The sequence below is a fragment of the Mustela nigripes genome, chromosome 3, assembly GCF_022355385.1.
Source record: "Mustela nigripes isolate SB6536 chromosome 3, MUSNIG.SB6536, whole genome shotgun sequence".
Classification (NCBI taxonomy): Eukaryota; Metazoa; Chordata; class Mammalia; order Carnivora; family Mustelidae; genus Mustela; species Mustela nigripes.
The window spans coordinates 16,245,553-16,267,106 of record NC_081559.1 but is presented as its reverse complement, the minus strand read 5'-3'; the positions used below and the strand labels follow the sequence as shown (position 1 = coordinate 16,267,106).

The following is a 21,554-nucleotide window of genomic DNA, read 5'->3' as shown; positions in this document are numbered from 1 at the left end:
ACATGAAATACTTGCCTACACTAATAGAACTAGGAAGCAGCAAAACTAGAAATGGAACCTGTGTGGTAAGCTAAGGCAGAACTGGAAATTAGTGCAGAACAAAGTAAGTACTGGAGAAAATGAGAGCAAATGACTTCATATAATGAGTTACTTACATTAAAACCATGAAAAATCCTAGGTGATTGACTGGATTCATTTTATATACATTGAGTAAAATATTGCAAGATGGTTAAAACAGAATACAGAACAATATTCAAAGAGCTAATGTCAAAGTAGAGCACTCAACCACAACGAACTCTGAAAATTCACTTTAAACTGTTGTTCAAAGAGGAAAAAAGCAATTAAGGAATCCAGGTTGCTGAAGAGTTGAAAGACTTGGAGGCTCATTTATATATGTTTGTCAGGAAGTTCTTCCATCAAAAAAGAAAATAAAAGAGTGACTAATTAATTTTAGAATTGGAACAGGTTTCACTCCACTCTACCTATCCTGACCTTCTCTATAAAATAAAAACTACAAACTGTTAGAGAAACATTATCCTGTAATAACTAAAATAGTCTTATTCACATAAAGAGAATACCTCAGTGCATCCTTGGTTTTCAGCGATGTCAGTGGTTCGGTCTGTACACCATTCATAACTTCTCCATCTTCTAAGTTCTGTGTGGAATCCTGTAGTCAAACAAACCCATAAGCATGTGGATGCTACACACGTCGAACTGAAAATTTGAATAAAATGTTTCAACATGAGACAGCAAGTGGTTTTACTCTCAATATATATAGCATGCTCCAATTTTTTTGAAGACTGGAAACAGGTGTTAATCTTTTCAGTGCTTTCAATGTTCTCTTCTCTCCTGTTTGGTTTCTGAAATACTCAAATGGGCCATTTACACAAGGCAATATGTTAAGAGCTTTGGAATACATCATTTAGCTTCCTGCTACTCAACCATAAGCTTTTGGGACGGAGTGTTTTAAATCAGCAAGGAGAGTGGGTACCAAAGGGAAGGTGCCACTGACAGGTGGTGATGTATTAGCTTTAATGTACTGTACTTGCCTGTACCCCCTGGTGACACTAAAAATATAAAGAAAAAAAATTCATGAAAAAAAAGTTGCCTGGCAAGGTCACTTCTGTCGGAAATGTAATAGGACTGTGGCGGGAAAAGAAATCTGGAGTTCTTACTCTGTCACAAGACTCTCATTCTGAGAATGATCTTCAGCAAAAGGAAACTGAAATTAACCATTTAATTCCTAAAATGGTAAACACTCTTCCACTACAGAGAGCTAAGAGGGCCGGAGGAGGCAAGCGCTCCAGGACAGTGGCCACGTTGAGTTGGATGTTACGTGGAATGGATTCTAAAAAGCGAGCTTGATTTTGAATCTCACTTGTAAGGCGTTAGATTTCTGTTAAGCTTTGGAACTGCACTTGAACAAAGGGATTCTGAAGATATATCATTCCTGAGAAGCAAAGTCATAAACCGTGTTACTCATGGACTCAGGTTTCCCTGAGCCAACAAACCACACGGAAAAGGACCCATTGTCAACCACCACACCTGTAAACAGAGCATTCATGGATCCGGAAGCATCCTTGCAACAACAACAAAAAAGACAATATATCAGTTAAAAAGTTGGGTGTAAAGGAACTAGGCTAATATCCTGAAGAAAACAAGGCAAGGAGCCACAATTCAAGTTTATCAGTGTGAAATGATTAAAAAGACGTATTTCACTTTTAGACAGTGTAGCAACATTTCGCATAAGGGTTCTGGGTTTTGTGAGGGACTTGTTCTACACTAGATTTCTTCTTTAAAATTTTTTTTTTCACCCTTTCAGTGGGATAAAGAAAGTGAAGAAAATCTAGAAATTCAAAAAATACGTTTTAGTTTAAGGCACCAAATCTTTGAAAACTTTCAAACATACCTACTATTGTGATCTATGCTTCCAGAGAAAACACTGTGCTGGGCAGCTTACAAACATACTTAGGTAGATAATTTAACAAAATGCTTGAACTCGTGACTACTACACATGTTAGAACATTTGCACCTTCTTCCCCGACTCTCTTACCACGAGAGGGAGTGCCATGAAGGGTCATGGCATGTCTAGTACTCTCGCAAGTACCCAACACCTGGGGCTCATTTAGGGGATATTAATGAATGCATGAGCAGAATGGCATTGTATTAGTTTCCTCATCCCGTGTAATAAATTACCCCCAAATTAAATGGATTAAAAAACCCTACTGTCTCTCAGAGGTTCTGTGAACCAAATATTTAGAAATGGATTAGATGGGCAGTTCTGGGGTAGAATCTCTCATGAGGTGTCAATATCTCAAGAGGTCAGCGAGAAAAAAAAAAAAATCATGGGTCTTAAAGCCCTAGTCACGTCTCTCATCTCTGGACCCTCAACTGTATTCCATTGATCTACATATATATCCTTAGGCCAGTACTACAGTCTTGAATACTTGGTTTTGTACTGAGTTTTGAAACCAGAAGTGAGAATTCCCCACATCTGTTCTTTTCCAAGTTGGTTTCCGCCCTTCTGAGTCCCTTGCATTTTCGTACAATTTTTAGAATCATAACATCAAGTTCTGCAAGGGAAAAAAAAAGCCAGCCGGATTTTGGTAAGAATCACACTGAATCGGACATCAACTTAGAGAGTATTAGCATGCTAACAATATAAAGGTTTTACATCCATGAACAATTAACAGTGGCTATCGGTTGAAATAAATCCTCTTACTGGTTCTGTAATTCTTCATGGATACACATTCTCAGAATGTCAAAGAAAAAACTGGGATAATGTTATAAAATGTTAACTATTTTTGCCTCTTTGCTTCATACTCCAGTGGAATTTTCTTGTTGATCGCTTACGAAGATAAGAAAAGAGCACACTTTTTTTCTGGTTCAAATCAACATTCTACAAGGTTAAAATAACTTTTTTTCTAGTTCCAGTTAGACGGTAAGTAAAGGTTCTATTTATGTCAACAACATACTTAATGCTCTAAGTATATGGAAATGTCAATTAGAATTTGAAAGCAATATTGGGCCAATTGCAACGTGATACTCTGCTTAAGGGTAATTCTGAACTGACTACAGCTTTATAGCAATCATGTCAATAACCTCAGACGTAAGAGGGAACAAACACACACATTCACAGACTTCTCTAAGACAAGAGTTCCACTATTTTAAAAAGAGCATTGAAAAGTCTTTGCTTCACCACAGCTATCAAAAAGGGCTGTGATAAACTAGAGTTTACCAACTAATGGGCAGTGTGTGTCACTTGCCAAAATCATTCCTATTTTTGCAATAATTCTTTGCTATTCTCTAAGAATTCTTTGCTATTCTCTAGAGATGGGGCAGGCAAACAGATGCTCAGGGCTTTGGGCAAGGACACGAAGCCAAAGCCAAATGGACTTGAACAATACAGGAGCAGTGCAGGGCTTTCAGACTTAGAGACAACAGCAACTTCTTTCTTGACAGGGTCCATAAATTCACTTTTTCTGAAAATTACAAAATACCTGACAAGTAATAATTTAGGGGTGCTTAGGCTTTTCCTTCTCTAAATTACATGGTGAAGAGTCACGAAATCACATGTATCTAAAAATGAATTCCCCTCTCCCATCGCTTATTTAAGTAACTTTGAGAACAATCTGTGAAATCTGACTTTTTAGTTGGGAAGTAAAGGGGCAAAAATAATCTGATGATGAAGAACAAGAGGTATAAACAAATGGTATGGAACAGACATGATATTTCTTCAACTTCAGACTTGAGAAATATTAATGTTGTGATTTTAAGCCCCCCAACTTGCCTCTTAAAAAGTCAAGTTTGGGAAGCTCTACACTTAATTGTATTAATAAAACTATTATAATTCCTATTAAGTTAAAATAGATGCAAACCCCTGCCTAGAATAGGAGGATCTAGAGCAACTTCAAAATTTTCTTTGTCTCCTCCATTTGCCCGCATTTACAATTTTTTCCTCTCTGGTAAAGTTCGGCGGGAGGCGGGGTCTGACCAACGCATCCGAGGCCTTGAAGCATCTTGTCCTTTCTTTCTTTTATCAGAGAAGGGAACATATCATATGTGGCTCTCACAACAGACAAGTTTAATTACTACAATTTTTAAAAAGTGAACATTTTTAGCAACACTTTCAGGATCATGGGAGCGTTTCTGACAGCCAGAATGAGTTGGATTTAAACATCACTGCACTATTTTTAGCCTTAAAATCAACACTTACATAAATATTCCCAAACCAATTAGCAGCAGCTGGAAAGTAAAGGTGTTTACATTTAGTTAGCACCAGTGCTAACAACTTCAAGGGCTCACAAGCTGGAGGGAAGGGGCCCAGCACCCGGCAGGGCACTGTTCCCCGGGGGGATCCTGGTGTTGGCACCAGGCTATCATTCCATGTTCCAGTTCGTGAGGAGAGCGTGTACGTCATGCAGCCTCATTAAGTTCTACGTCTCCAAAGAAATTTAATGCTCTTGATAAAACTTTTCTTTTTTTTTTTTAATTTTTTTATTTATTCATTTGATGGAAAGAGATCACAAGTAGGCTGAGAGGCAGGCAGAGAGAGAGGAGGAAGCAGGCTCCCTGCTGAGCAGAGAGCCCGATATGGGGCTCGATCCCAGGACCCTGGGATCATGACCTGAGCCGAAGGCAGAGGCCCTAACCCACTAAGCCACCCAAGCGCCCCAATAAAACTTTTCTTCTTGAAAGAAAATGCTACGTGAATTCTCACTGCTTTTCCCGGGTCGACCGCAGCTCTCAAACAATACTAAAAACAGTTTTACAACACTGTTTTTCATCTCTCAGATGAGAACTAAAATAGCTGTCCCGTTATCAACAGATGTCTTTGACATATAGGTGAAAATAGATGGCTTAGACGTTTTTCCCCCTCAGCGCTCTTTAGCCACATTTGAAACAACTTGCCCACAAAATTTTAATGGCAATTGAGTGACGTTTCAGAGCTCAGGTGCATATTATAACAATATTTGCATTTTAAAAAGCCAACTGCAAGTTTCTTTTGAAATTGCACATGAGTTTTAGAGTGAGAGTAATAGAAAAATTATACAGAGAAGACTTGAGCGTCAGGTTACGTGCCTGATGCTCATACATAAACATAATGTAAATTTTAAAATTAAAATTCTGGGCATAATTTCAGAATCTTTGTTTTTACATTTTAGAACAAGAATATCTGTGCTAAGTAAAAACAAGTTGTATTTGATAAGCACACAGATGAAATGATCATGCATTTTGGTAGTCAAGCACTGTTATTCAAGCTTGACCTAACAGACATTCTCCGTGCCTTGGGCAACACCTTACCATGGGAAATCGTAGCTGCATAGACACCACCTCAAAAGGTTTCAGTTCTAGGGGCACCTGGGTGGCTCATTTGTTAAACACCTGTCTTCAGTTCAGGTCAGGATCCCAGGGCCCTGGGATAGAGACCTGCTGAGAGGGAGGTCGGCTTCTCCCTCTCCCGCTCTCCCTACTTGTGTTCCTTCTCTTGCCCTCTCTCTCTGTAATTAATAAGTCAACAAAGTCTTTTAAAAAATTTCAGTTTTATCAATTTAACATGCCCTTAATTCCTTTTATATATTTTTCCATATTTTTATATTTATATTAGACTATATATCCATATGTCTAGAAATAGGCAAGAAAATTGGAGATTGAAAAGTGCTAAATTTCAAGTTTCTTAAGAATAAGGACAATTTTAAGAGCGATCCTCAAATTTTAGCCTACATCAGAATCACCCGGAGCCTTGTGAAAACCGATTGTTGGGGCTGAGGTTCTGACGCAGGAGATCTAGGGTAAGTCCTGTGAATTTGCGTTTTTAACAAGTTCCTGCTATTTCTAGTAAAGGAACCACACTTTGAGAAACAGTGACCTACAGAAACTACTGAATATCTTCAGAAACTCTTAACAATATTAATTAAGCACTGGAAAGAATGGCACTGATGATCCAGTCCATTCATTTTATAGCTAAGAAAACTGAGACCCGGAACGATGAGGTGACTGGCCATTTTTACTTATTGTGACAGCAACAAATCCAGAATCCAGGATTCCTGATTTTCGGTTCTGTGCTCTCTTCTGAGTACCATGGTCATAGTTACTGACTTAATGAATGCTGACCTTGTCATTCATTTTATCGATCCTGTTTTCATTCAATGAAACAGAGTTGTACAGTTTTAGAGTTAACAAAAACTCTAATAATGTCTTGAGTATATTTTTTTCTTTCAAAGATCTCAAAATATTTCATATATAACATGACAATCCTAGATAATATTTTGGCATTCTTATTTTAATTTTATGCATGGACATATCCAAAACAAAATGATTAATGTCATGTCCAAGGTGAAATGAAGGGTCAAAGACAGAACTAAAATTACGTAGGACCTATGTCTCTTGAGATTTAGGTCTGCCTACACAATTGTTAACTATATTTACATTGAAATATCTCTTAGTTACAGATTTAATGCAAATAGAATAAAGAAATAACATCCTATCATGAAACATTAAAAGAAATGATTTCTATCAAATGTTTCATTATTCTGAAGACTGAGCTCTAATAATTCCATTTTTTTAAAAAGATTTTATTTATTTATTTGACAGACAGAGATCACAAGTAGGCAGAGAGGCAGGCAGAGAGAGTAGGAAGCAGGCTCCCCACAGAGCAGAAAGCCCGATGCAGGGCTCCATCCCAGGACCCTGGGATCATGACCTGAGCTGAAGGCAGAGGCTTAACCCACTGAGCCACCCAGGCGCCCCAATAATTCCACTTTTTAAACAAAAAGTTACTTTGGCAGAACACAATTAATTAGATCATAAGTAATTAGTCCCCAAATATTGGCTATGAGGTGTTTGTGCACACATACACCTACTGCCAAGCCAAGAGTAAGTTACTGGAATAAACATGGGGTAAATCTGGACAGGATTGAAATAATTCTGGACTTTATAAAATACACTAAAAGTCAGAAATCTTCCAGTGGACTGTCCCCCAGAGACAGCACAGTTATGAATGACGTTCTGCTCAGGTAAACCCCTACCGACAACATAGAGTTGGCTATATCTTCTCTTCATCTGGTCCGTGTCCAAGACATATTGCATGATTTTAATAGATTTAATAAAGATAGATTTTAAAGGGGGGGAAACTAAGGTACTGTAGTAAAATTAAGCTCCAGTCTAAGACAAAGGAGAACGTTTCCAATAGAAGTTCTCCCATTGCTTTGCCTAGTGACTGGGCGCCTAATTTCCTGGCTCTCACTTCCATTATCTGTAACGTGGAGACGGGAAGATGCGTATTTCCATTCCAGATCTAAAATGTCCCAGGACTCAGTGAAGGTACACTACAGAGTAAGGCAGGAAAGCCGCCACTGAAGAAACATACTTAGAAAAATTCTCCAAGAGATCAATTAAGAGGTGATTATTCATTTGAACGAATGTTTTCTTGGAAGGCTATTCCTGAGAAGCAAATTCTCACAGAAAGATATAATTTTATACTTTCTTCACATACGGACTCTAAATAACTTTTGAGGAACAGATCTAGGGCATGAGGTAAAGCACACTTAAAACCTAATCCTCCATCTATACCTCATTATCTTGTTATTTTCTATGATCTTTTTTGGATATTTCCTTTCCTCCTTATTGTTAATTAGCACAGTTAGAATTCACGGGTGTGATTTCCCAGTATTCTGAGTTAGGTTTGAGAAGACAATGAAAACTTTTTTAATATATATTTTTTTTAAAATGTAGACCCTTTACACATTTTACCTGCTGGGTGTGTGTGTGTGTGTGTGTGTGTGTGTGTGTCTGTGTGTCTGTGTGTTTTGCTTATGTGTTTCCAGTAGGAACTTTTTTAAAAAAGATTTTATTTATTTATTTGACAGAGATCACAAGTAGGCAGAGAGGAAGGCTCCCCGCTGAGCAGAGAGCCCGAAGCGGGGCTTGATCCCAGGACCCTGGAATCATGACCTGAGACGAAAGCAGAAGTTTTAACACCCTGAGCCACCCAAGCACCCCTCTAGTATGAATTTTAAAGTGGTCTCGACTAAGGCTGATACCGCAGAGTTAAAACCCCATAGGAGTTTAAAGAGCATGGGGGCGGGGGAATAGATTCTGTTTTGTTTGTGAGATCTGAGAATAGACACACTGACCAATCTCACAGAGGTATCAAAGGAAAACCACCATTGATATGAAGAACAGTGTGTCACCTGTTCCGATCTTTCCACAGAAGCCCAACACCAATGGGTTTCTGCTTCCCAAGCAAACACATCAGTGAAAGACTGCTTTAAAATTCATAGAAATGTGGGAGTTCAGAAGTTCAACAAGGGGATTCTGCAACCCTTATTTTAATGTCCACTTTTTCTTACTCACACTCAACACATTTCAAAAAGTGCTGAAATGAAAAGTAGGAAACACATGTATTTTTTTTTCCAACACTGACACATACTTATAATGACCACTTTGACTTATAGATTCTTGCCTCCACCCAGTTGTAGCTGATTTTCCCTACTTTTCTATATTACTAACCACTTCAAAACCACTGGAGCTTAATGCTGAGGCCCAAGGTGACATTGTCTATTCCTGAAAGGGTGACAATACTGAACAATATAGCACACTCTCTGGTAAGGGTCTGCTTGAGATCACGCTCCCACCATAAAACATAGGCTCAAAGGTATTGTAAACATCTGCTGCTCTTCCGTTTAATCTACTTAAACTGTACCATCCTCCCAAATAATTAGAATACAGGACTGCGAAAGGGGACAGTTTGATGGCACTGGGGCCTCACATGTGTCCACAAACCATCACCCAAAGCTGGTCAGCAATTACAAAAAAATTCTAGCTTAATCGTTTTCACTTTGCTGGCTGAAATTTCTTTCTTTCTTTCTTTCTTTCTTTCTTTCTTTCTTTCTTTCTTTTTTAGGATTTATTTATTTATTTATTTATTTGGCAGATCACAAGTAGGCAGAGAGGCAGGCAGAGAGAGAGGAGAAGAAGCAGGCTCCCTGCTGAGCAGAGAGCCTGATGCGGGGCTTGATCCCAGGACCCTGGGATCATGACCTGAACCGAAGGCAGAGGCTTTAACCCACTGAGCCACCATTGAAATACATTTCAATCAAGTTTGACTCAGGTAAATGTACCACAGGCATTTAAGCAAAGCTATAGGACTTCCAGGTTTGGCTGGGAGAGAGTATAAAGATAAAAGGGCACATTATTAAAGGCACACTTCTCATTTGCACAAACACCTCACTCTTGCTGCCACAGGCACACTTTCCTCCTGGTCTTCACTAAGAAAACCTTCACTGTGAAAATGGGATGTGGAAAACTTTGAATCCACAGACAAAGTCCATAAAGATGTGTTTTAGCAAGGGGAGGGGGATAGCACAGGGCATTAGTGTATGTTTGGTTTAGTAGAACCTTTCAAAAAGATTTTAAAATAAAGGAAGTAAAAAATCTATGTTGAAATCCTTTATAATGATCAGATGAGAGCACCAAGCTTACAACCCATCTTCATTCATGAATAAGGCACATTTAAGGACTTAAAAAAAAAATGTCCTTCCATTGTCCTCACCCCATAAGCATTTTACTCTCCTCCCCTCCAGGCCCCAACTCCCCTCACCCCGCCATGCGCACCTGCCTCTCTCCCATGACCTCCATCTATCTTTCCACACAATCATTTTGCCATTCACTTTGTCATTCTTGCATTTCACTCCATGACACCTTTATTGGAAGCCTCTAGTTTTGAAAAAGCGATCTCACTAGCTTATATTATAAAAACCAATTGAAAATAAACATTGGGGAAGGATCTTCTCTGACAACGTAAGGTGCATTTGAAGCAATCTTGGCCATGACATATGTGAAGAATGAGGAACAGCAGGAGAAGGAATAGCACCGCACGAGGAAAGCGGCAGGGGAAGGCAGAGCCAGCTGTGCCGGCTTGGGTGTTAACAGCATGTGGAAACAGCTTTAAGGAAAGTGCACAGGTCTGAACCCCAGAGAATAGCTGTAGTCAAGAGTCACAGTCAGCAAAAAAGTATGCTCTTGTTTTGTTTTTTCTCTAGATAAAGAGATACAATAGAGAGTTGGGGAGATTCAGCAAAAGTAGCCATAACTAACGAGACGAGATCATATAAGAAAGTCACCATGCATTTCTGCTCAGATACAAATGTTCTCTACTTAAAACTGTACAGTACCTGAGGTGTGGGGGGAAGTTCTGCCCCATTAAGAAGATCTCATTGGTCTAGATATCAATAGCTAAAATGTAGGCTCCAAGTGGGCTGTGGTCTTCTTCACTCATATATCCCCAAAGACTGGAACAATGCTTCGCATAGAGTAGATACTCAACAAATGTCTAGACACACCAGCTGCATAGACTACCACTGCTTTTCCGGCAAACATCTATCCCACTTTCAACATCCTTTAACAGAATGGGCACTTCCTCCTTGAGCTCTCTACATAGCTCTCTCTCAGGCCATGTTAGCTCCGTACGAAGTTCATATACATTTCAGGGTAGGCAAGGATCCCTTCGTAGGTCTGTCTCCCTTGCTTGGGGAATGTGTCTTTTCTAGTTTTATATACCTGTCACCTAGCACAGGTCTGAAATACGATAAATATTTCACTTTAGAGGTGTTTACTGGATAAAGAAATCCTTTCCCTAGAAATCCTTTACTGTAAAGTCTCTTAGGTAACATTCGATAAAAAAATAATATGTTTGTATCTCAACATTGGTGAATACTCTACAAGGTGCAGAGTATTACACGAGACTCTATGGGGGGATTCAAAGATGACTGTGACACTGTCTTTACATTCAAAGCTGCAAACTAGCTGAAACTGTTGCCAGAGGCATCTCTGGCAAGAGAATTTAAAGCAGAATTGAAAGCTAATCTTTATTTATGGATTAAAATAATTGAAGTAAAAGAATGCACCAATCTGTACCTGGCTGGGTACAGATCCTGGCTGGTTACAAACCTTTATATATGCCTTTATATTTTATTTATCATAATGCAATGTAAAATGACTTCCATTATTTATAAAATATTTCTAAACCAATATTTAAAGCCATCTAAATTCCATGGTCACTGGAAGCTTGAGTTTCTCAGGCTCTTGCCAGCTGGGAGAGAAACCCCATCATGCTGAAACCTCTAGACAGGAGAGTATTGATCATGGGAAAGACGGTGACCTTGCACCTGAGGCAGGACCATGAGCAAGGCCCCACAACTGCAGCAAAGCTCTCTGTAATTTTTATTCACTATGCCTTTCTCTTCCAGCTCTCTCACTTCTTTAGGTCCAAACACAGGTCAAGGTGACAAAAAAACTCTTGGTTCAATGGCCTTTTTTCCATTGTTCCTCCCTCCTTGGGCACCTCCTTATCCTTCAACGGTACATCCCTTCTTAAATACCTCCATATCGACCTCCTCCTCCATTATGTGTGAGAATGCCCTGAAACTCTTTCACAAGCTCAAGAATTTCTTCAACTATCCTCTCTACTACCTAGATTTAAATGAAAACGGACATTCCCCAGTGGAACCACTTACTCAGCAGCCCTCGAAGTAGGACATGTCCCTTATCTTCATGCTCCCAACCTCCAACCTAGAGCTGCTTCTACACTGAGATTTTGTTTCCTCATTTATAACCTGCGGCATCCTTCCTTGCTAATGCCTTCTCATTGCCTTCACCAATCCATCTTCGTGTTAGTCCTCTAGCATTTCCTCCAGTCCCATTATTTTAACTAATTTATTTATCTACTCCTCCCATGCCTCATCTCTTGTTCTCATCCCGGTTGATTTTCACTTCTGCAGGGTCCTTACACTGTCACTTCACTCAGTAACTTCCTGCTTCTGTTTTGGAAACTAGAACCAAAAGCAAAATCAAATACAGGATGCCAAGGGAGGGGCCCACCTAAGTCCTTATTACCCACCAAGGAGATATTCTTGTGAATCAAAACATACTAAATGATATGTTAGCCAGGGCTAGCAAACCCATGAGCCAAACAGGATTCATTTAGCTCACACACGGTTATTGTGGGTCTCCATTGTGCCAGGCACTATGCTAAGTAGTGGGAATAAAAACAGATATACTCCTCACCTTAATGAGCTCCTTTTGGGGAGAAAGGAGCAGAGAGGTCAGAGAGAAGGGAGTAGCAGCTGGTCTCACTAATATTCATCTGTGTATGAACTCCAAAATTCAACTCAGCTGAGCACCAGTCAGATCCCAACTGTAGTGCTATTCCTTCCCCAACCTTGACCCTTCCTGCATGTAACAGCTGTATAAGCAAATCGACTAAAAGAAATTAATTATTCTTCCTCTGAAGCAGTATTTTGAGTTGTTGTGTTATTTTTTTTGATCACAGTCTCATCTGTAAAACTAAGAGTAATGATTCATCTCCCAATACACACAGAATTGTGCATAAAATTTTCAGGGCTTTCAAAACTCCTCAATCTTGACAATGATCTCAAGGTTCAGATGGGACATCCACCTGCTAATCTACGTCCATACGTTGGACAGAATCGTGAGATTTGTCTTACAGGAATATTAAATGTTTCCAGAGATTCCTTAGATAGTGATTGCTACACAGGACAGTTTCTGAATAGGACAGGCGGTGGATGCTACAGATAAAAGGCCTGAGTGGATTTGGGAGGGTACCCCACTGATCACACTGCCCATCTAACTCCCCTGAGAACCTCCAGGGAGGGGAGAGGCACGGTACAGACAAACATCCCTTCAACACCTGTCAGCAGATGTTGCAATCTTTTTCTGAAGCCTCCTTGACAAGCTAAGTGATTCCTGCCCAAGAACTTCTCAGTGTGAGTGACTCACATTGCGCCATTGCAAAATTACAAATTATTACATGTTCTTGACCTTTGGCTTACATGCAGTGTATACGAAATTTCAAATGTTAAATCTGTAAGTACTAAAGGTGTGATGTTCTTGACTACTGGTCCATTTGTGGCTATTCTGAGATTGACAGATTCTGGCCTCTGATTCTTAAATCTCTTCCAACCACTGCTTCCAAGCAATTACTAAAATATGTGGCAAAGGTGCTACATATTTCTTTTTTTTTCTTTTAAAGATTTTATTTATTTGACAGAGAGCACAAGTAGGCAGAGAGGCAGGCAGAGAGAGAGGAGGAAGCAGGCTCCCTGCTCGATCCCTCGGATCACGACCTGAGCTGAGGGCAGATGCTTTAACCCACTGAGCCACCCAGGTGCCCCATACTCCACAGATTTCTTAATTCACATTTTTAGAACTGCTTCTATTAGATAGTGATGATTTGATCCAAATGGCATGCCTGGGTTAACCTTTGACTCCCATCCAGATCTACCAAATGAGCATAGCTAATGGGGCAATTCCATGGGACAAGAAAACGTAAGCAATAAAAACTGGTAGAGGATGAAACTGGCAGATGGTTTAGAACTTCTGATTCTTCTTACATAAGAGCTACAAACCAGCCCTCATGAAGAACTTCCCAGAATCACAAGACCAACCTTCCACATAGCACATAGCACATAGCATGGGTATCAATTTTTCTACCACTTCCACTTTTATTCTTTTTTTTTTTTAAGATTTTATTTATTTGACAGAGAGAGAGCTATCAAGAGAGGGAACACAAGCAGGGAGAGTGGGAGACGGAGGAGGCCTCCTGCCGAGCCCGGAGCCAAATGCAGGGTTCAATCCCAGGACCCTGGGATCATGACCTGAACTGAAGGCAGACGCTTAACAAATGAACCACCCAGGTGCCCCTCTACCACCTCCACTTTCCTTAGGCTTCAGGGACACAGTAACTACACACAGTAAAGGATATCTGATCAATGTCATATGAAATTCTTACAAAAGCTCACATGGTTTCAAATTGACAAAGTTGGAAGAAAGCAAGCCACGCCAGTCTACAGTAGGGTCCATGCTTGAGTTTTATCAGTATACAGTGGACACTCATCTTTATAGAACAAATAAATCAATGAACAAACCAGCTCATCCATCCTGGTGCCTGTGAACTAGGCCGTACCTCTACCCTCCCTCCTACAGAACGGTGGGGCAGCTCACCTTTTCATAACTGCGTACAAAAATAACATACTGAAAGGAAACTGTATCTTTCTAATCCCTCAGCATAATGTTGGTTTATTAATACTTACAAATATTTGAATGTTTCCTGAACTATATTTTTAATAAATAAGCAGTATAATAGAAGGGTAAAAAAAAAAAAAATGAAGTGGTCCTTTTTCAAATCTATACCAGACCACTTCCTCAATGACACCACAAAACAGAGTCCCAAGTGAAAAAGGAGAAAGCTTTCTAATCAAAGCCTCCCTTGGCCTGAACAAAATAGAGATTTTCTTTTTATTCAATTTCTGTTAAGGTTGCTGCCACAACATCATCACCCAGGCCCTCAGCCATGGCTAATCAGTGACGCAATCTCACACTTTTAATGAACTCCCAGGGTCGCACAGAAAAGTGCATGCTTCCTGACAGATGAGAGTTTTTAAACTGAGTGGTGATGGAAACCCCTCTCTTCTCTCCTTATTACAAGGGAAATACTTCTATGGTCGCTGAGGGCACTCAGGTGATGTGCCTCTACAAAATACAGCAAATGACCTCTTCACTAGTGAGGCAATCACAGCAGATTAAAATTACAGCATTTGAGAGCTCTTCAGAAGGGAATGGCAACAGGAAACAAAAATAATAGGTCTATATAATCAAATATATTGGTTAACTTTCTGTGGGTGACCTTTTTCTAAGGGATGATCAAATATGACAATAAGGAAAATCTTAATTTTTATTCAGTCTTCAAGATGGAAATACCTGCATACAGAAAGGGTAATGGCTAGGATTTTCGCTGGAAAAAAGACCAGGAACAAAATAGCACACTCAATCTTACCCTCTGCTCCAATAAATGAAGCCCCTTAGCAGAAAGAGAAACAGACAATGATTTGCTGGCTGGTACAGAGTGGTAGGCTGAAGTGCCATGGACAGTGAAAAGAATCAGGGCAAGCAATTTGTGCGTATTTTCTTGTTCTCCCCGGTCTGACGGTAAGATGTACTCATCAAGATAGCACATGGTTTCATGGCTGGGTACAAAGATTTGGGGCTTGTCGAGAAGAGAGGGCATCTGTTTTGCAGCACTCTATATACTTTGCAGTATGAAGTCAGCCGTTAGTTGTATAAATCTATATTATTGATGTGAAAGAGTATCAGAATATGCCACGCCAAAATATGCTACTGAGGCAAAAAGGACTATTTTGAGCTAAAGACAATTGAGAACCAGCAGATGCTGGGAAAAGCTCTTTAGCTCATCCTAATGCCTAAAAGTAAAGTACAAATTTCCTCTTTTATAAAGGAAATTTCCATTTGTAAAGATGCTTTCCTACGCGGAAGACAGCTATTCCAGGAGACAACTCTTCAATTGATTCTTCTGTGCATAAGAAGGCAACACTTCTTTACCACACATTTCTTCTTCTCGCCTTCCCAGGTACAGAACCCCCAATGCTTTCTCCTTGTTTAGCCCTAAATGGAATATCAGCCTCACCCATCTGGCTACCTCCTCCAGCCACAGTTTTCGAACTCTTTTGCAAGCATGTGCTTTATGTAACTAAAACTGTTTATTCTTTTGTTATGTCTTTTATCAGTTTGATTCTTTGGTCTCAGCCACGGGAATCTCCAAGAGTAGAGGGACAAAGAAGTTGACCAGAAAGCAGAGAGTCATAGAAAGGAGTTTAGAAAGGGAAAAAAATGAGTCCGTAACCATCTATATTAATGTAATGTCAATCTGTCCCATTCTGTTGTCAGACTTTTGGCCCCCCCAAAAGGGTGAAACTTGAAGGCCAATTTTTAAATAGGGGGACCAAGAACAGGCCACCCCAAGATGGGTCTCTTTGGCATGAACGTTATTTGAGTTAAAAGCAATCAAAACCCAGCAGACTCAGGAAAAGCTCTGTTCCTACTCTTCAATTTCCTGCTCATACCAGAGAGTTATTGATAGAGATTCCTCTTAACCTAAGAAACTTATCTACATAGTAGGGTAAACTTTGTTTTCCAAACATCTCTTTTCACCTTCCTGCTAATAAATGGTCTTTCTCTTTTTTGTACCCTCAGACTCCTACTTCCTCTCTTTAGCTCATATAAGCATTCTGTTGCCCAAGTGTCTTTAGAATTTCCCATATCTGTGTGAATCCCCCTATGCACACTATTAAGTAAGATTTTCTCCCATTATTTTGTCTCTTATCAGTTTAATTCTTAGTCCAGGTAGAAGAATCTTTGAGGGTAAATGAAATTTTTCCTCCCTCACAACAGTTCTCTCATATTCTTATGATTAAGGTTCCAAATGACTTGACACAGAGGGAAATCTGTTGGCTTTTTCCCATTATTTTTTCAAAACAATTCAGTCATTTCCCAAATCCAAGTTATCACAATCCACCCTATTCTTTTACAAAGCAATATACCAATCAACTTATTCTTTTCCTGTCCAACTGAATAAGTCAATTTTCAACATGTTCATGCTTCTAGACTTCTTGTCTTATCTGAATTCATTTCCTCACTTAAGTCCAAACTCTGTCAAGTTGTAATCTCTACCTCTCAAAGAATTGACTGTGTACAGCTGTCAAATGTATCACTGGGTGTGTTTTCTATCATTAACCTCAGGTTCTGCGAGGGAACTAATGATGACATCAACTAATGATGGAAAGACTAGCATGTGTCCAAGAGTTAGAGCCTCCATGCAAAAACTTGGTAGTCGTTTGGTTTATAGTTTAAACTCTTTAAAGCCTGATGCCATGTATTTTATTGTCTCTTAGAATCATATTCATCTGGACACTTCCACATAAAAATATCTCTCAAAATAAACCGCTGCTCTGGACTAGAACAGTTGGTCGAACCCTACTGTCCCCAGTACTTCCACTGTCGCATTTGAAGCCATGCTTTAAGAATTTCTTAGGTATGGCTTCTAGTCGAGACCTGATTTTCCACGTGGAATGATACCGTACCCATTCTGCCTGCTCCTACCTTCAACAGCTATTGTGATCAGCATCACTTTAAATCTGGTAGAGGTTTTGTTTGTGTCTTTGATGTTACCATTTGCTATATTACTTCGTCATCCGAAACATCTAACATTAACACTAATGAAATGGTGACATTCAGTCCAGGCTGGTGCCTTTTCACACCACCATTTCTGATAAAATTTTACTTTTCTCCACCTACTTTTTGATAAGGCAATGTCGTTTCAACACATTATTAACTTTATCTCTTGCATTACTCAAATAATCTCATTAAAAAGATGTTTTGTGAAGTGTAGAGAACCTACTAAAATATGACCATTTTTGTCCATGATACTGAAGACAGCAAGAAGAAAAGGAGAAAATTTACGGCTCAAATTGCCATGGGTGATGACTTTTTAAAAAAGCTAGCTACAGGGCTGCCAGGATTATAGAATGCCAAGTCCCATGCCCCACTTCAGCCGAAAGATCACTATAATTTGATTAGCATAAAAAGAAGACATGAAGCAGCTAATTTATGGAAAGTACATTATAGGATGGACAAAGAAGAATGACACTTTTAATCAATGGAGGAACAAGTACATGTGCGTGTGTGTGTGAAATGTGTGTGTGTGTGTGTGTGTTTTAAGCTGAAATTTAAAAGACACCAAAAAGAGAACTCAAAACTTTATTTCCTTAAAAAAACAGAATATTTTCCATCTTCAGTTCAGACACACTTTTAAGTTTAGACAATTTTCCTTTGTTTTTATCATTAATACTCTTCTTGTAGAAGAAGAACTTAAAACACACACACACACACACACACACACACACACAGGCTTAATTTTGACTGCATTAATATGAACTGTTAAATATACTTCTAAGACTCTTAGCAAAAAAAGCCAAAGGAGGTCTGCTTAGAATGTCCATATCTAAAATCTAAATTTCAATTATCTGCTATATTTGCAACTTCATGCTTTATACAATGTGCCAGAAGAAATGGCTTAGTGGCCCAAGCATCTGGTTTTAAATTGTTGTATTCTTTGAATCACACAATTTATTCATCCACTAGACCTTGCAGAAGCTAGAAATGTAGACAAGTCGGACCACTTACGGGCTTATTCATCCAGTGCGGTTTACACTGCTGGGGGAGCAGTGGGCTGGTTCTAGATCTCCCTTCTATTTTATAATTACAGCAGACCTACTTTGAGTGAAGACTCTACTTCAGAAGTACCCCATAGAGTCCCTCCAATGTAATGAAATACATAAAATGGTAGGGGATTCATTACTTTGAAAATATGACAAAATATTTAATAACCAAAACATGGCCACAGTAACTAAAATTTTTTAAAGGGGAACAGAACTGATCCAGAGGTAACTCAAACCATGCAGAACTAAGTGCAACTAGATGTCTTAGTTTCTGAGGCAGTATGAAGAGAGGCCTCTGTAATTGCTCCCACATAAGTGACTTGTTTATTCCTGCCTCTCATATTCTATGTGATTGTTGCTGGAAAATAAAGAGGCCACAAGAGAGTCTACTTAGAATGCTTCTGTCGTGTAAATATGTCCACACTATAAGGCTTTCCAAAGAGTTGCATTTCATTTTGTAAACGGAATTATTTCTGTAGTATTTACTGTCACCTGAGAGAAAAAAACAGTACATCTTGTTGAAGTCTTCACTAAAATAACAAATTAATTGAGGTTAGAAGTGCCATCATTAATTAGACCAGCTCCTCTTCACTCAAAGGGCCAGAATCTATCCTGAGTGATGGTAATCTGCACTCACTAATAAACTTCTACAGCTAATAAAGCAATACGTTCCATGTTAACAACAGCATCACCACAAGTTGTACAAGGTGTTAAAACTTGACCTTTCATTGTTTCTCAGCACTCCAGGTTCTTTTCTGCAATGAACAATTCTGACCATATTTTAAAGCCTACTTTAGAATATAATGGCTTATGTAATGTGAAAGAAATGTCTAATAAAAAAGTGCATCAAATCAACCCAGTTGTTTATAACTATGAGAAAATAATGGAAAAATATAATTGTTATACTTTATTCCTAAGATGAATATAAAAAATTAATACCTTCAAACATAATTTAAGTGTACAATATAATTATATACTAAATATCAAAACAGCATTAGAAATTTTAGGGTCAATGATTTGACAGACGATACCTAAAATAAATAAAAGTGATGCTTAACTTGAAAATTAAGACAAAAAGTTCAAAGAAGGTGAAAACACCAATGATTATTGTTTGAAATATGTAAATGTCAGGGGAGGAAATAAATGATAAATGTAGACACTTGTTTTTTAAAGCAAAAAAAAAGATAATTTATAATATATAATGGGATAATTATTTGTAATGACAACATTTTATATAAAAATACTCAATTTATGGTTAAGATACTTTGAATAAAGGTATTCTTTTTTTTAAAAAATGTGCTAAAGAGTTTCCATTTTTTATGGAAAATAATTAAAAGCAGAGTTTCTAGATTTAAAAAAATCCAACTGTAATGTATTCTTTCATAAGAAACATATCTAAAACATGACAAACCTGAAAGGTTTAAAATGAAAAAGCTGAAAGATACATTACTAGATGCTGAGCAAAAACTAAAAACTTGTAGAACTATGTTACATACAAAATAGACTAATTTTAAAAAGGTATTATTAGGGAATTAAATGGTCACAAATGACATAATGACAAAAAGAACAATTTAAAGAAAGATATAATAATTACCAACCTATGTACCTAACAATATAGCCTCTGAATATAAGAGACGGATACCTTTACAAAGAGAGATTAAGAACTCCACCGTCATCATGAGAGATTTTCAAACATTTTCCCTAATAAACGATATTGTGGAATAAAGGGTATAAGGCATTTAAATAATACAACTGGAAAGTTTGGCATAAAGTTCAAATAGACATCAACTGGCACCTGACAATTTTATAAGCAAACAAGGACATAAGAAGCACAAGAAAAGCTACATACAAAGAAAAAAGATGTGACGTATACTATGATATAAAACAACCTCATTAAATCCTAAAGAGATTATTAATATGCTCCTTTATTCTCTGACCACAGTACAAATAATAAATTAAAATCAATAAGAAAAAGTTAAACAAAAGCTCCACACATACACATTAGGCAAATAAATAAATGAATAATAAAAAATTTAAAAAAAATTAAAGTCATGTATCTAAAAAACTCCCATATCAAAGAACAAATCACAGGTATAATTACACAATTTTAAAAATTGTAATATATTTTAAAACTTCAATTTTTATATTTAAAAAAGAAAATGTGCAATCAATGGGGAAACGATCAAATAAAAAGCAATGGAGGCTTTTACAAAGGAGGGATGAGGGGGCTGTCACGTGAACCCTCCCAGCATAAACATCATGTTTCCCACAATGTGATGCAAATGGGTAATGAGTTCACTGCATCACCTCTAAAATAATCTTGCCCAAAAAACTGATCCTGAATCCAATCAAATCTATATAAAACTCAGAGAACGAAGAAACAAGTGATAGCATATGGACGTAACTTGAGAATTCCAGAATGTAGGACTCTGTATGGTAAAATGTAACTCAGTTTCTCCCCAAATTCAAAGGACTTGAAATAAAAAGGTAAAAAGGACAGTTATAAAATAAGAATCCTACATTCACAATAAGTGAATGTAACATGTGGGCACAGTTTTAGATCCTATTGCAAACAAATGGGCTCCTAAAACTTTTTTTTTTTAATTTTTTTGTTTAGATATTTGAAAAGTTTTGAATGAGGCTAGGGTGGTAGGTATTAAGGAGGGGATGGATTGCCTGGAGCACTGGGTGTGGTGCATAAGCAGTGAATCTTGGAACACAGAAAAAATTAAAAAAAATTTTAAGTGGAATTTACTAATTTTGTTAGGCATGATGATAGGGTGATTATATTTAATAGTTCCTCTCTGTTAAAGAGGCACACTGACATACTTACATAAGAAATAGTACGATGTTTGGAAGTTGCTTCTCAGTATAAAGTAAAATTTTAAAAAGAATAGCTTAAACAAAATGACAATATATTGCTGATTATATAAAGTAGTTGACATGTATATGAGGGTTCATTATACCAATCTATTTTTGAGTATGCTTGAAATTTTCAGTAAATAAAGATGCTAAAAATGCTTCTAAGTGTATTTTTTTTAAGAGATGAAAAATAAAGAATAAACCAAACGGAAAGAAAAAGACAGTTTTAAAGAATGGAATTACAGCCACAGCTGAAAGCATCAAAGCCAAAAATTGTTTCTTCAAAATCAATCAATCAAGCAGAAAAGCCAACGAGAATGACTAAGAGAAACAAAAGAGAGAAGGCACAAATAAACAATATTAAAAATGAAAGAAGGGGTTAATGGGAACAAATCTGTTGATGTTTTTAAAACCATAGTTTGCCCTGACCCTATCATGATGTTGATTTTTGCAAGTGAAATCAACCTATAATTTGCCCTCTTCATACCATTCTCACCTAGTTCTAGCCTTAAGAATATACTAACATCAATGTAAGTTGGAGAATACTTTCTCTTCTTTAAAAAAAAAAAAAAAAAATATATATATATATATATATATATA

The 21,554-nt window shown here is 37.9% G+C and overlaps 1 protein-coding gene across 3 annotated transcripts in view; it reads right to left on the bottom strand.

Moving 5' to 3' along the window:
* Positions 1–21,554, bottom strand: part of PARD3B (par-3 family cell polarity regulator beta) — a 1,033,909-nt gene that overhangs the window by 489,759 nt on the left and 522,596 nt on the right. For 2 of the 3 annotated variants that reach the window (XM_059393291.1, XM_059393292.1), the window contains exon 5: positions 579–667. The exons of the other annotated variant lie outside the window; for it this stretch is intronic. In XM_059393291.1, the coding sequence (XP_059249274.1) occupies positions 579–667 (89 nt within the window). The remainder of the gene's footprint in view (positions 1–578; positions 668–21,554) is intronic. 3 annotated transcript variants of the gene reach the window in all.